This window comes from Saimiri boliviensis, chromosome 7 (assembly GCF_048565385.1).
Source record: "Saimiri boliviensis isolate mSaiBol1 chromosome 7, mSaiBol1.pri, whole genome shotgun sequence".
NCBI lineage: Eukaryota > Metazoa > Chordata > Mammalia > Primates > Cebidae > Saimiri > Saimiri boliviensis.
In genome coordinates this window covers 51901787-51916148 of record NC_133455.1, presented here as the reverse complement: position 1 = coordinate 51916148, position 14362 = coordinate 51901787, and the positions used below count along the sequence as shown (strand labels likewise).

At 34.0% G+C, this 14362-nt stretch overlaps 1 protein-coding gene across 3 annotated transcripts in view; it reads left to right on the top strand.

Annotated features, from left to right (window-relative positions):
* PTPRQ (protein tyrosine phosphatase receptor type Q) overlaps positions 1-14362 on the top strand; it is a 238146-nt gene that overhangs the window by 66073 nt on the left and 157711 nt on the right. For all 3 annotated transcript variants that reach the window (XM_074402503.1, XM_074402504.1, XM_074402505.1), the window contains one exon: positions 3413-3533. In XM_074402503.1, coding sequence (XP_074258604.1) covers positions 3413-3533 — 121 coding nt within the window. The remainder of the gene's footprint in view (positions 1-3412; positions 3534-14362) is intronic.

The following is a 14362-nucleotide window of genomic DNA, read 5'->3' as shown; positions in this document are numbered from 1 at the left end:
GCTAAAAATTTTATTCGAATGATTTGAACATTAACTGATATATGTCATGATTGTGTTTTTCAACTTTTACATTTCTAAAAATAGCCATTACATGAGCTTTGAAGTAGATTATGTTTATGTCAATGTTCAGCACTTTTTAAAATGATATTAAGGATTAACTTGTTAATGAGATCAGGCTATTGTACAGGTTTTCTGCTTAATTGGACAGGATGCTATTCCCCAATGTTAACAGCTTTTGTATTGAATATTTAAACATACCTTTCCCCAAACCCCAAAAAAATCACCTTTACTACTGAGACCACTTTACACTGGTACCTTACCAAGTTAGGCATATATTATGCTAAGAAAATAATTTTTAAATGATATATTTGGGATTAGGATTTCCATTTTATGTTTTATACCTTGCATATTTTGAGAAAATTGTTTTTTTATGTAAAAGGAATTTCTATTTCCATGAAGGGTAGGCCTGGAAATATCATAAATGTTTGTGGAGTTCCATTCCTTTTCTTTTTCCCTTTCCCTTTCTCTTTCCCTTTCCTTTCTTCCCCATCTTCAAGCTAGGCCACAGCCTGTGAATGTTAAGCATCTGGAATCATTCACCAGGGCAGAATGTGCATTAGACACTGCTAGGAGGGGAGACTTTTCTCTGTGCTGCTCTCTTTCTATTCAAAATAATAAAGTCTTCAAATCCCTCCTCTCTCCTTGTTTTTACCTCTACCAAGGAATTTTACCGAAAGATCTTGGCTAGGGTTCTTTGGGTTGCCCCAGTTTCTAAGTGTGATGCCTCCGTGGGTTAGTCTTCCTTAGTCATTGCATCTACTCACTATGCTTGCTTTTAAACTTACCTATCAAATTCCATCAAACTTACCTGTCCAAAATCTCATATTTTTCATAAATATATTCTCTTTTCTCTCAAAGTGAAAATTATCTTAATTTAAATAAATTCTTCCAAATGGCTCAATGATTAAAAACTAGGAAAGCAGGTTAGTGTTCCTTTCTATCTTATATAACGTCTAAGATGATATGTAGTAAAAATAGCAATGCCTTTCTGAAAATAGTACCCATTTCTTTATAATTAGTCTAATCAAAAGTCCTAATGATGAGAATTTGAGATCTTATGTGATGAAATCATACAAGTAATGAACATATATTTTGAGCAGGCAGAACTTTTACCACTTAAGTTAAGAATTTCAAGGCATGTTGTGCATCTGAATTACCAGGGTCTGTTAAAAATATGCTTCCTCAAGGTAAAGTTTCATCTAAATTCTTGGCCAAGTCATATAATTTCTAAGGAACAGGGTAAAGAACAAGACTCCCTTGTTGAAAAATTACAGAGAATTGAGAATGGATGAAGAACTGTGAAAATTTGTGTAATTGGGAATTAGGAACTCCTTGCCCTCATGAAGCTTGCAGTTAGTACAGATACTTAAATTTAACAAATGTGTGGACAAATAATTTTTATGATTTTAATTAGTAGTATAAATGATTCCCCAAATTATTCACCAGCACAAAAGAAGGACCTTAGCTACTCTGGGGTATGAGGTCAAGCATAGCTGTGGAAGTTGTGTCAAAGCTGTGACCTGAAAATGAATAAAGAGGGAGGGTGAGAGACAGGAAAGATGAGGTCAGGCAGAGAAGTGAGAGATTTATGAAGTTCATTCTCAGCTACCTTGAGATGCTCTGAGATGACAAATTCAATGCATTGCAAAAGTTCTAATTTTCCCAGTTTCAATTTTGTTAGATCATATTTTAGAATATGTATGCCAAAATATTTTAGAATTCATGTGCCAAAATGATTAAAACTTAGTCTGTTACAGTGGATGTGCAGTGTTTTTTTTTTTTTTTTTTTTTTTTTTTTTTTTTTTTTTTTTTTTTTTTTCAGGTAGACAATTTACTTAGCAGTAAAACGTTTTACTTAAAAAAGAAAATATTCAGGGATCTACTGCAGGTTAGCTTTGAAAAACACCGAGCTTTATCTGATATTTCATGGAAGCATCTTAAAGCATGTTATAAAGTAGAAATAGTTAGTTGCAATATATTAGTTTCTTAGTGCTATTTTTGATTGAAGTCCTTTTCGTAAACAATAAACAGATTTTACAAAGACGTTGGGAAAAATATTTATAGGTTTTGCTTTGACAAATGAAAGAGAATTTTCACAGATAGTTTTTATCTTGGGAAACAGACATCTGTAATTGATGTATACATTCCTATGATAATCAATATTTGATAGCATTTTTATTATAGTGCCAGTGAAAATAACAAAACGAAAATACCAAATAAAGCTGTTATTATTTTTCCTTATAACTTGTCTCATAAACTTTTTCTGCTCAATAATTTTTTTGGAAAATTATTGTTAGTAAAGTAATGAAAACATGCACACATGGGAACACATACAATTATAGCTGAGATTATTCAGAGAATCAAAAAGAAATGGAAGAAATTCAGGTAGCATTCTGCCAAATTATTGGAAATAGTGATTTGTACATGAACTATATATCCATTGACATTGTTTAAAGATGTAAACAAATTCTCAGAATTTCTATTTGCTACTGTGAGTTCACATTCCATGCATAACTATAACAATGAACCAAATTTTAGTGTTTTACTTTTTTCATGTAAAAAAATTATATTCAATTATTCTAAGACATTACTGTGCTGTTACACAGCAGCTGAGAAATGCCATTCTAAATATTTTACCTCAATGGAAATATGAAGTTGGCTAACTAGTTTGCAGTAATGTTTTTACGGCTTATTAAATGCAGAATAGCAAATGTATTTGTACTTTATGCTATTACAGCAGAGTTACAAGTAGATTCCAAACTATTTTCTTATTTATGTGCTACATTGGTATTTCCTTTGTAAACCATTCAATTTTGAAGGCTGAGTGAACAAAGTTTGATATTATTTTACTCTTTAATGACACAACGGAGATTGAGGAATGTAGTTTTCATTTGCGAGGTCAGTCATTTTAACTGCTTTCCCAATGTTATGCTTATCACTTGCCCAACTTCTTAGATGTATGATTTTTTTTCCCACCTCTTTTTATTGTCTAGGGATCTCTTTTACTGTATATTTATTCACCCCAATAAAGTTTTTATTTTTATTAGAGGATGACAGTTGACCAAGATGTACTTGAACAGTAGGTAAGTCACTGTGACATACTCCTTGTTCTACTTTCTCATGGAATGTTTGTTTCCACTGAATCACAGAAACAGATGTTCTAACACCACCATGCAAAATCTTCCTTTATCATCTCATTTTGAAAGTAAACATTCTCTTGTGCTTCTGGAGAAAAGCACTGAACCTAATTCCTTTACGAGAAAGTTTATAATAAAAATTGTTTGCATTTCCATGTTAACTTTTTCTTACATATGTTTAATAAAATGCATTATTCTATACCCTAACTTTTCAGCTCCTGATTCTCCCCCTCAAGACTTCTCTGTAAAACAGTTGTCTGGTGTCACGGTGAAGTTGTCATGGCAACCACCTCTGGAGCCAAATGGAATTATCCTTTATTACACAGTTTATGTCTGGTAATAATTTTTTTTTTGGAAATAGTTCTGAGAACAGATATTAATCTGTAACATAATAGGAATGTAGTTTTAAAATTTCAGAATGTGGTGCTACATTAGGAACCTGATTGTTAATAGGCTAGTTAATATGTTTTTATTAAGAAACAAGTTTTTCCCATACTATGTAGTGGTTCAGTCATCGTCAGATGAAATAATTTTGCAATTAAAACAAAAAAATTATATGTTATGCATAATTATACTAAATTTCCACTCTTAAAAGTCATTGACAAATCAACTTGTATGAATGTAAGCATACAGTTTTAAACTTCTGAAGTTTTACACAGTACTCTAATTTCACTGTCTTTTTAAGTGTCCCTTGAGCAGAGTAATTTTAAGAAACATTTAAAATAGATACTTTTAAAGAAACCTGTTATTTAAAGTGAATTTTTCCTTGAAATGTAAACAATGTATTTTGTTTCTAATCACCGTTACCCTGATAACCTGTTTATCCTTCAATCGTAAAAAAGATGAAATATTACAATGCATATCATGTTAGTTAACATACCTATCTACTTCATGAGAACTATGTAGACTGAAATCTTCACTTTGCTGTAATGTAAATCCTCTTTAGAGATTTTCATCAATTAGGTAACACATTATCTAGTGTATTTCATATAATTCACCTCAGAAAATACAATTTACACAATATTTTATAAAATGTAGCCATTTCCTTTTATATTTCTGAATTGGAAGGGCCAGCATTGAGGAAGAGGCTACGATGTTTTAAAGAAGTCTACTCTTCTTCTCTTTCTTAAATTAAGATTTTTCTTTTACTAATTCCCCTTTAATCTCTTTGCATATTTCTCTTTAAGACTATACTTTTTGTGTTCTTCGTTGCCTGATTCCTAGTCACTTCACCTAGTCATGATGAAACTGGGAGTGTCATGACTTCCAGTTAGTGAAAAGGAAGCAGTGGGAAGAAGGTAACCATTCCTTTTCATTACCCTATTTATTTATTCACTCATTCATTCATTGAACAATATTGATAGAGTACCTATATACTCATGAGCAAGACTTACATGAGACCCACATAATACCCTTGCACTCAAGAGTCTTGTATCTCCTACACTCCAAGGATATAACTGGATTATGTACCCATAAACAAGCAAATAAGGAAACATCAGGGGAAGGAGGTCTACTTTCGATGGGATGCTTCAGGAAGTTCTCTTTGAAGAAGTGGTTTTGAGCTGTGATCCAGTTGACAAGAAAGAGCTTCTTGCCATGTAAACATCTGCAGGGCAGAACTTTCATGAAGGAGGGAATATCAACTGCACAGGCTCTGTGGGGAAACACTTGTTACCTTAAAGACTAGAGAGGAGGTCAATGTTGCTGGGGATTAGAGAACCAGAGGAGGGGAACAGTGAGGGCAGAACATAAAGCTCAGGAGTCAAGCCATGGTAAGGATTTTGTTTTCATTTTAATTATAATGGGAGTTCATAGATAATGTGAAGCACTTCAGATTCCCTACAGAGAATGAATTGTCAGGGACAAAAGTGTTAGCAAGGATACTAGGCTATTTTAATAGCTTGAGAAAGAGATAATAGTGGCAATGGAGAGGAGAAGTGGGCAGCTTTGAGCTACATTTTGGAAGAAAAACTAACAGGCCTTAATGATGGATTGGCTGTGTGGATAAGAAAAAGAGAGAAATCAAAGATGACTTCTAGATTTTTGAATAAAAGGTGATTACTACTAGATTTTGATGCCATTTACTAAGTTAGAAAAAAAATAAATGAAACAGGTTGAGAATCAAGATTTTTCTGGCTGAGATTTTCAGCACTGCATTATGAGAATAATTGTGTTCTTCTATACAATGATCATGCTTCCCTTCCTAGAGCTTCCTTGTATTTCTAGCATAATGCATAGCACACGTAGACAGAAACACATGTGGTTGGATAGCATTTTAAGAGATGCTGTTTACCCAGTTTTTCTTTGTGTGTATGGACCCACATGTCCATGGCAGCCTCCTATTCTAGGAACTTTTTTTTAGCTATAACTTTAGTTGTCTGTCTAAAGGTACCAGGATTCGTTAGGAATAAGCAATAACAATAACACCACCTCTTAAGAATATAGCATGGCTCAAATTTTATATGCTGTAATTCTGATGTCTTATAGAACATGACCTTTTATTTTCTGTAACTGGTTCTTTTTGCTTTTTGCAATGATGCTGGAGTAGATGAGAGCACTGATTTGAGGTAACCCATTCATTTCTCATTTCCTCTAGGTTTTATTCAGTCTCTTTTGGGTAAATATTCAATCAATTCAAAGTTTAATTCTTCAGTTGTACTTTTTCTTTCATCCTTCAAGATGTATCCTTATCTCTCATTTTCTGAGGTAGTCTGGGTAGAGGGGAAGCCCAATGAAAGTTGGGGTGAGGGAATCTCAGATCTGTGATATTGAAACAGGAAAATTCCCTTGTGTTGCTGGCAGAGGGCGTGTGATGGGGGTGTGGCTGGCTTCTCTGGTGCCCTGAGGCTCACACCTCTAGGGGGAGCGGGCAGACGGGCAGGTTGTGGGGCTCCCACCCCACGGCAGTGTCTAGGGGTGAATGTTTACACTTGAAGCCCCAGTCGGATGTGTTACAGGATGATGCTCTTTCAGTTTAGCCATCCCTAGGCAGCTTGTGTTAGCTCAATTAGACCCCCGTCTTATCGCAAGAACAGAGAGCTTTCTGTATCTTGGGGTGTCTTGCCTTGGAGTTCCAGAAGAATTGGATCACACTGTGAGCTTGGAGAATGAGTGTACCGTTTTATTAAGTGGAAGTAACTCGGTTTTCCCTGGAGTCGGGCCACTCAGCAGCGGGCTCTCTCCTCCGTCCTCCCAGGCCAAACCCTGCCTCTCTCCGCTGGCTGATGGCCTGCGGGCCTGCGGCGCCTGTCAGTGTGCGCTCCTCTCGACGTCCAGCTGCTGCGCGGTGTCTTCCTCCGCCTGCGTGTTCCTGTCCATCTCCAGCCGCTTCTATGTGTGCCCGGAGGGTCTTGGGGTTTTTATAGGCACAGGATGGGGGTGTGGTGGGCCAGGGTGGTGTTCGGAAATGCAACATTTAGGCAGCAAAACTGAAATGCCTGTCCTCACCTAGGTCCGTGGGCACAGGCCTGGGGGTGGAGCCTTAGCCAGTGACCCCGTCCTTCTCCACCCAGCACTTCCCTGCCCCCTCCCATGTCAATATTGTGAAACACCTCACCTGACCTTCTTTTGGAATCATTCTGGCACAAACTTGCAGTCACAGCTGCTAGCTTCAAGGTTCCTATTTTCTGTTTTATCCTTGGTTCAACTCAAGGCTTATTCTAGTCCCCTGGTTCCCTTAGCATGTCTGTCTTGACCCTCAGGTAGCTAGATACTCCCATTTGATTTCTCGGCACCAATCTGCAGTGTGAGGGATTTGAGAAACGTATTTCCACCCCCGTCTCTAGCCCTGGATGATCTGCTAGTGGAGCCCTTATATCTTGCTGGAAACAAAGGTTTTCTAAATGGCTTGTTGTATTTATCTCCATCCTGAGAAAAAAAAATCTTTTTTACACTAGGATTTCCCTCCCAAATCTATTCGGGTGTTTTCACCACTCAAACCTTACCCTAAGTTCTTGGGACACTCCAGTGTGATAACTTTGCCCTTTTGTTTCTCTCACTCTTTCTTCGTAGTGCAAATTTCTTTTCTTTTCTTTTTTTTTTTTTTTTTGACTGATGGAAATTTCCTTCTCCCGTATAATCTTTCCTTTCTACACCTCAAGGGTCTTAATTTAATGGAAACAACTTAATTATAAAACTCCGTGGTCTCAAATAATCCAGGATTGACTCTTGATGTGTAAATGGAATGTACAAAACACTTTTCCCTCACTAAAACTTGGCTTTATTTTACACACACACACACACACACACACACACACACTCTCTCTCTCTGCTTTAAGATCTACTTTGTTCATTGCTGTATTTAGAAGAGACGGTTGCTTGACACATAATTGGAACTTAATTAATATTTGTTGACAGGATGAATGAATGAAGAGTATATTTTAAATTAGAAACTGTATAGAGAGATAGATGGATAAAATACGTATTATACATAAAAATATATATAATATATATTTGTTTTTTCACTGATGGAAATATACATTATATATATATTTTATATCATACATATAATATTTTAATGTATAATATATAAATATTGTGTATTTTATATAAACAATATATAATATATAAATATATATAATAAATTACATATATTATTATAATAAACAAAATATGTTTATATATTATATATTTATATATTATATATAAAAGGTATGATATATATTTTTATATATATAAAATATATAAAATATAAAAACGGATGTTATATAAAATATATAAATATACATTAAAATATGTATTATATCTATACATTACATATAAAATATATAATACATAAATATCTTTATAATTAACATAAAATATATGTAATATATATGAAATATTGTATATTATATTAAAATTATTGTATATTAATAAAAATTATTGTATATTATATAAAATATATATTATATAATTATATAAATTATATATTATGTATAATATATGATTATATATTATGTATAATATATATTATACAAAATATATAATATTTTTATGTATAATATGTGTTTTATATATCATATAACATATATATTTTATGAATATGTAAATTATATACTTACATAAAAATATTTTACATATATATAAAACACATCATACATAAAACAATATATTTAATATATACTATATAAAAAAGTATATGTTATATATTATATTTAAAATATATCTATTATATATTTATATATAATATGATATATAATATATAATATGTTATATGTACTTTAATATAAAATATATAATTATTATATACTATATATATACTATATAATACTTATTAATAATACTATATAATACTATATAATAATTATTATATATATGTATTTTTTCTCATTGCATTTCTGCCATAAGAATAATGATGCTTTTTCAGATATAAATAACTCAGTGGATTAGAATAAGATTACATAAATATACAACAAAAAAGGAGAAAGAACTTTACATATTCAAGAATATTATCCGTAATATATGTGTGTGTGTGTGTGTGTGTGTGTGTGTGTGTGTGTGTGTATACGATAAGGAAATATACACAAATACATATTTAAATTTCAGCATCGTCTTACTAAGATACTTGGTGGAAGCTTTAGGCTTTAGTATCTTACTAAGCTACTCAGTTGGAAATAGCCCTGTAAGGTATAGTAAGTGTAGCTAAGGGAATGGTCATAATTCTGGATTCCCTCATTAGTGATCACTAATCTTTTTGGGGAACTGTTACCATAATCAGGTTTATTATGGGGAGAAGAGGCAGGTATCATAATGTAATACATATGGGTTTTTAAATGAGACATGGGTTTGAATCTTGGCACTGTCACTGAGTTATCTTTGGCTCCTGTAAAGTTCTTAATAAATGGTATCCATACAGATATAGGTGAAGGGAAGGAAGGCAGCAAATCACACTGCCATGTGTGTACCTATGCAACAATCTTGCATGTTCTTCACATGTACCCCAAAACCTAAAATGCAATAAAAAAATTTAAAAAAATAAAAATAAATAAAATAAAAAAATAAAATAAATAAATGGTAGCTATCATTATTAGCAGGATTCCTGTTTCAGGAGTCCATAGTTCATAATTCTCAGTTGCCATTATTTCAGCTGCTCCCAAATTCTTATAAAACATTTATTTAAGTATATCCTTTTTTTTTTTTTTTTTTTTTTTTGAGAAGGGATCTAACTCTGTTGCCCAGGCTGGAGTGCAATGGCACCATTTTGGCTCACTGCAACCTCCGCCTTCTGGGTTCAAGTGATTCTCCTTCCTCAACCTTCTGAGTAGCTGGGATTACAGGCACCCATCACCATGCCTGACTCTAGTTTTGTTTGTTTGTTTTGTCTTTTGTATTTTTTGCTAGATACAGGGTTTTGCCATGTTGGCCAGGCTGGTCTTGAACTCCTGACCCCAGGTGATTTTCCCACCTTGGCCTTCCAAAGTGCTGGGATTACAGTTGTGAGCCACTGTACCTGGCCGAATATTTCCTTTTTTTAGTGTCTTCAAAATGCAGGCTTACTATTATATTTGTTATATTGGGTGATTTTTTTCTTTATCATGAATATTTCTTGACAAAATAGCTCATGAGGATTAATGAGGGTTAATGTGTAACCGTTTTATATCCATTATTGTATTACTCACATTTGGTTTATAGATGGTATGTTCAGAAATATGTTTTAATCCATTGCATTTTAAAATGATTTTTCCTTCTGAAGTTTACTTTGCAAAATAACTTTTATCATCTGTCAAGATGGTAAACTAGCATTTCCCCCCTCAGTTATTGATAAATAACATATATTTTTCAAATGATACACAGTCCTTGAATTCCTAGGGCAACCACCATTAAATAAATGGATTTCTATGGGAGCACTGGCACTGAAAGCTTATTCTTTTCATGCATTTTAAGTTGAGGCGTGATGTTCTAGTAGAACTTATTTACTATATTCTTGAATTCAACTTGAAACTGTTTAGTACTTTTGCTTCTATATATGTCAATGAAATTTAATAGTAGTTTTCTTCTTTGTTTCGGAAACTTCTAAGAGAATATACCCTATAGACTACGGCTAAAAGACTGAGGACTGAAAGTGATGCTGAAAATTCCAGATCTTGACTCTGAAATGTTTCTCAATTTTGTTAGTAGTAACACTTGCCAAATAATATATTAGGAAGTTAAAATAATTCTAATGCAGCTCTTCACTAAGTCTCACTGTTCAAATAATTCCCCCAGAAACATAAAAGCTTACCTTTGTAAATGACCTTCTGAATCCTAAAAAAAGTATACCTACTGTAGTTTCTTCAAGTTTTCTAAAAGATTTTCACCATGTTAAAAATGACCTCATGGCTACTGCCTATAATATAGATTAATAATCAGAATGCAAAGGGGGCCATTTCAGATTTTCTGTAGTTATGTCTCATTTTGGAATGAAAGTGGTAAAGATAGATCTGTGAGTTAGGAGAGCATTTCAGTGGAGGCAGTGTATGAAGGCAGCAGGAATGACTGTCAAGAGTTTGACAAGTAGCGTTATAGGCATGGAATACTGAGCCTAGGTTGGGAAGATGAAAGAAAGAAATACAGATAGATGGCGCGGTAGAGCACATGAATGCTCTTTAGGGCTTAATATGAGGTTTCTAGTGGGATGACCAATGTTCTTACCAGTGTTCTGTCTCAGCTGTTTCCTGATAGTCATTTTTCTGAATCACTCTGAATCTTGAGTGCCAAGGTTACAACTAGTTCTCCCCACGATTGCTCATGCTTTGCAAATGGGTCATCAATTAAGAATTGTCAGTGTTAAAAAAAAGTGAGTAGATATCTCATAAAACTTCAGTTTCCTGTTTCTTATAAAAATCAGAACACTTTTGCCATATTTCCTGTGCCAAAAATCATCAGAGTTGAGTGATGGCTATCTTTTATTTGAAGCATTTGCTTTGTCGTTTACTGTGGTTCCCACCACAACCTATTATTTTATTTTAATTTAAAGAAAATTTTGTAGGTACACAGTAGGTTTATTTATTTATAGAGTACATGACATACGTTGGTACAGGCTTGTAACAAGTAATGATAACATTATGGAAATGGGGTATCCATCCCCTCAAGCATTTGTCCTTAATGTTATAAACAATCCAATTATACTCTTATCTGTTTATTTATTTATTTATTATTCATTATACTTTGAGTTCTGCGGTACATGTGCACATCGTACAGGTTTGTTACATAGGTATACACGTGCCATGGTGGTGGTTGATGCATCCATTGCTCCATCATCTACATTAGGTATTTTTCCTAATGCTATTCCTCCGCAATCTTTCCAGCCCTTGCTATTTCTCCCCTAGCCCCCCATCCCCCAGGCCTCGATGTGTGGTGTTCGCCTCCCTGTGTCCATGTGTTCTCATTGTTCAACACCCACTTATAAGTGAGAGCATGTGGTGTTTGGTTTTCTGTTCTTGTGTCAGTTTGCTGAGAATGATGGTTTCCAGCTTTATCCATGTCCCTGCAAAAGACATGAACCCATCCTTTTTTTATAGCTACATAGTATTCCATGCTGTACATGTGCTACATTTTCTTTATCCAGTCTATCATTGATGGGCATTTGGCTTGGTTTCTATTGGTGGGAGTATAAATTAATTCAAGCATTGTGGAAGACAGTGTGACTATTCCTCAAGGATCTAGAAATAGAAATACCATTTGACCCAGCAATTCCATTACTTGGTATATACCCAAAGGATTATAAATCGTTCTGTTATAAAGACACATGCACACGTATGTTTATTGTGGCACTGTTCACAATAGCAAAGACTTGTATCCAATTACACTCTTTTAGTTATTTTATAATGTACAACTAAATTTTTATTATAGTCACCCTGTTGCACTATCAAATACTAGATCATATTCATTCTTTCTATTTTTTTTTTTTTTTTTTGCATTACCCATATCCACTTTCCCCACCCCTCCTCACTACCCTTCCTAGCCTCTGGTAACCATCCTTCTACTCTCTATCTCCATAAGTTTAATTGTTTTGATGTTTAGCATCCACAAATAAGTGAGAATACTGAAGTTTGTCTTTTTGTGCCTTACTTATTTCACTTAACACAATGACCATGATGGCATCTCATTCTTTTTTATTGCTGCATAGTGCTCCATTGTGTATAAATGTACCACATTTTCTTTATCAAGTCATCTGCTGATGGTCATTTAGGTTCCAAATCTTGCCTATTGTGAAGAGCACTGCAGCAAACATGGGAGTGCAGATATCTCTTCCATATACTTATTTCCTTTCTTTTGGGTATATAACCAATAGCAGGATTGCTAGATTCGCCTCATTTTTGGTTTTTAGAGAAACCTCCAAACTGTTCTTCATAGTGATTTTACTAATTTACATTCCCACCAACAGTGTACAAGGGTTCCCTTTTCTCCACTTTCTCTCCAGCATTTGTTATTGCTTGTCTTTTGGATAAGAGCTACAGTGAGATGGAATCTCACTGTAGTTTTGACTTGCGTTTCTCTGATGATCAGTGATTCTGAGCATCTTTTCATATGCATATTTGACAATTGTATGTCATCTTTTGAGAAATATCTATTCAAATATTTTGTCCATTTTTGATTGGATTATTAGTTTCTTTCCTGTAGAGTTGTTTGAGCTCCTTATGCATTCTGGTTATTAATCCCATGTCAGATTTATAATTTGCTAATATTTTCTCTTATTCTGTGGGTTTTCTCTTCTCTTTGTTGATTGTTTCCTTTGCTGTAGAGAAGCTCTTTAACTTGATGTGATCTCATTTGTCCATTTTTGCTCTGGTTGACTATGTTTGTGGAGTATTACTCAAGAAAGTTTTACCCAGACCAATATTCTGGAGATAGAGTTTTCCTGCAATATTTTTATAGTTTGAGCTCTTATATTTAAGTCTTTAATCTATTTTGATTTAATTTTTATATATGGTGAAAGATGGTGGTCAAGTTTCATTCTTCTGTATATGGATATCCAGTTTTCCCAGCACCATTTATTGAAGAGACTTTCCTTTCTCCAGTGTATGTTCTTGGCATCTTTGCTGAGAATGAGTTCATTGTAGGTATGTGGACTTGTTTCTGGGTTCTTTATTCTGTTCCACTGGTGTATGTGTCTGTTTTTATGCCAGTACCATACTGTTTTGTTCACTGTAACTACATAGTGTAGTTTGAAGACAGGTAATGTTATTCCTCCAGTTTTGTTCTTTTTGCTTAGGATAGCTTTGGCTATTCTTGGTATTTCATGGTTCCATATAAATTTTAGGAACTTTTTTTCTATTTCTATGAAGAATGTCTTTGGTATTTTATAAGAGATTGCATTACATCTGTAGATTGCTTTGAGTTGTATGGATATTTTAACAATATTGAGTTTTCTACCCCATGAACATCGAATAATTTTTCATTTTTTGGTGTCCTCTTCACTTCTTTTTCATTTATGTTTTGTAGTTTTTATTATAGGGAACTTTTACTTCTTGCCACTAAACCCTATTTTAAACCAAACTTTTTAGTAATTTATTTTATCTATCTGAATATTGAGTTATTAACTGGTGATTTAGGGAATCTTCTCATCAAGTTTTTGAAATGCAGAGAGCTGGGAGAGATTTTGATTTATTTGCATTACAGACTTGGGGAACAAAATGTCTCAGAAACCTGAAGAAAATAAATCAAGAACAGTGCTACTAACTTAAAAAATCACACAATATAAAATTTTAGAAAGGAGACTTTATTTGTAATAAAGCATCACAGTCTGCAAGGTGGCCATTTCTCAGGTTAGGAAGTGCACCTCCAGCAAAGACTAGAAATGGGCTCTTTGAAGGAGGAGAGATCAGGGTAGGAGCTTTATGCTCAAAGGGTTAGCTAAGCATACATATTCAACCTGCTACAGGAGGAGCTATGAATATTCAGGAAGGTGGTACTGACACATGTGTATTGAAAAAGCATGTATGTAGCAAATGATCCATGTTCACTTTGGGGTGGAGACTTCACATTTAACTGTTTACAGTGAGGTCCTATACATCAAAGTGCTTTTTTCAGGACACAAAGTCATTCAAATGCATAGCCTCTAAATTAGCCAGAACCAGTACATGGTCAGTGGTCTTACCAGGAAAAAGTTATTGAAATCAGTCTCTTGTCCAGTTAAAGCTGTAATTATGGTTTGTGAAACAGGGGGTCAGTTAGTCACTGTCTGGTGGTAAGCTACAATTGTT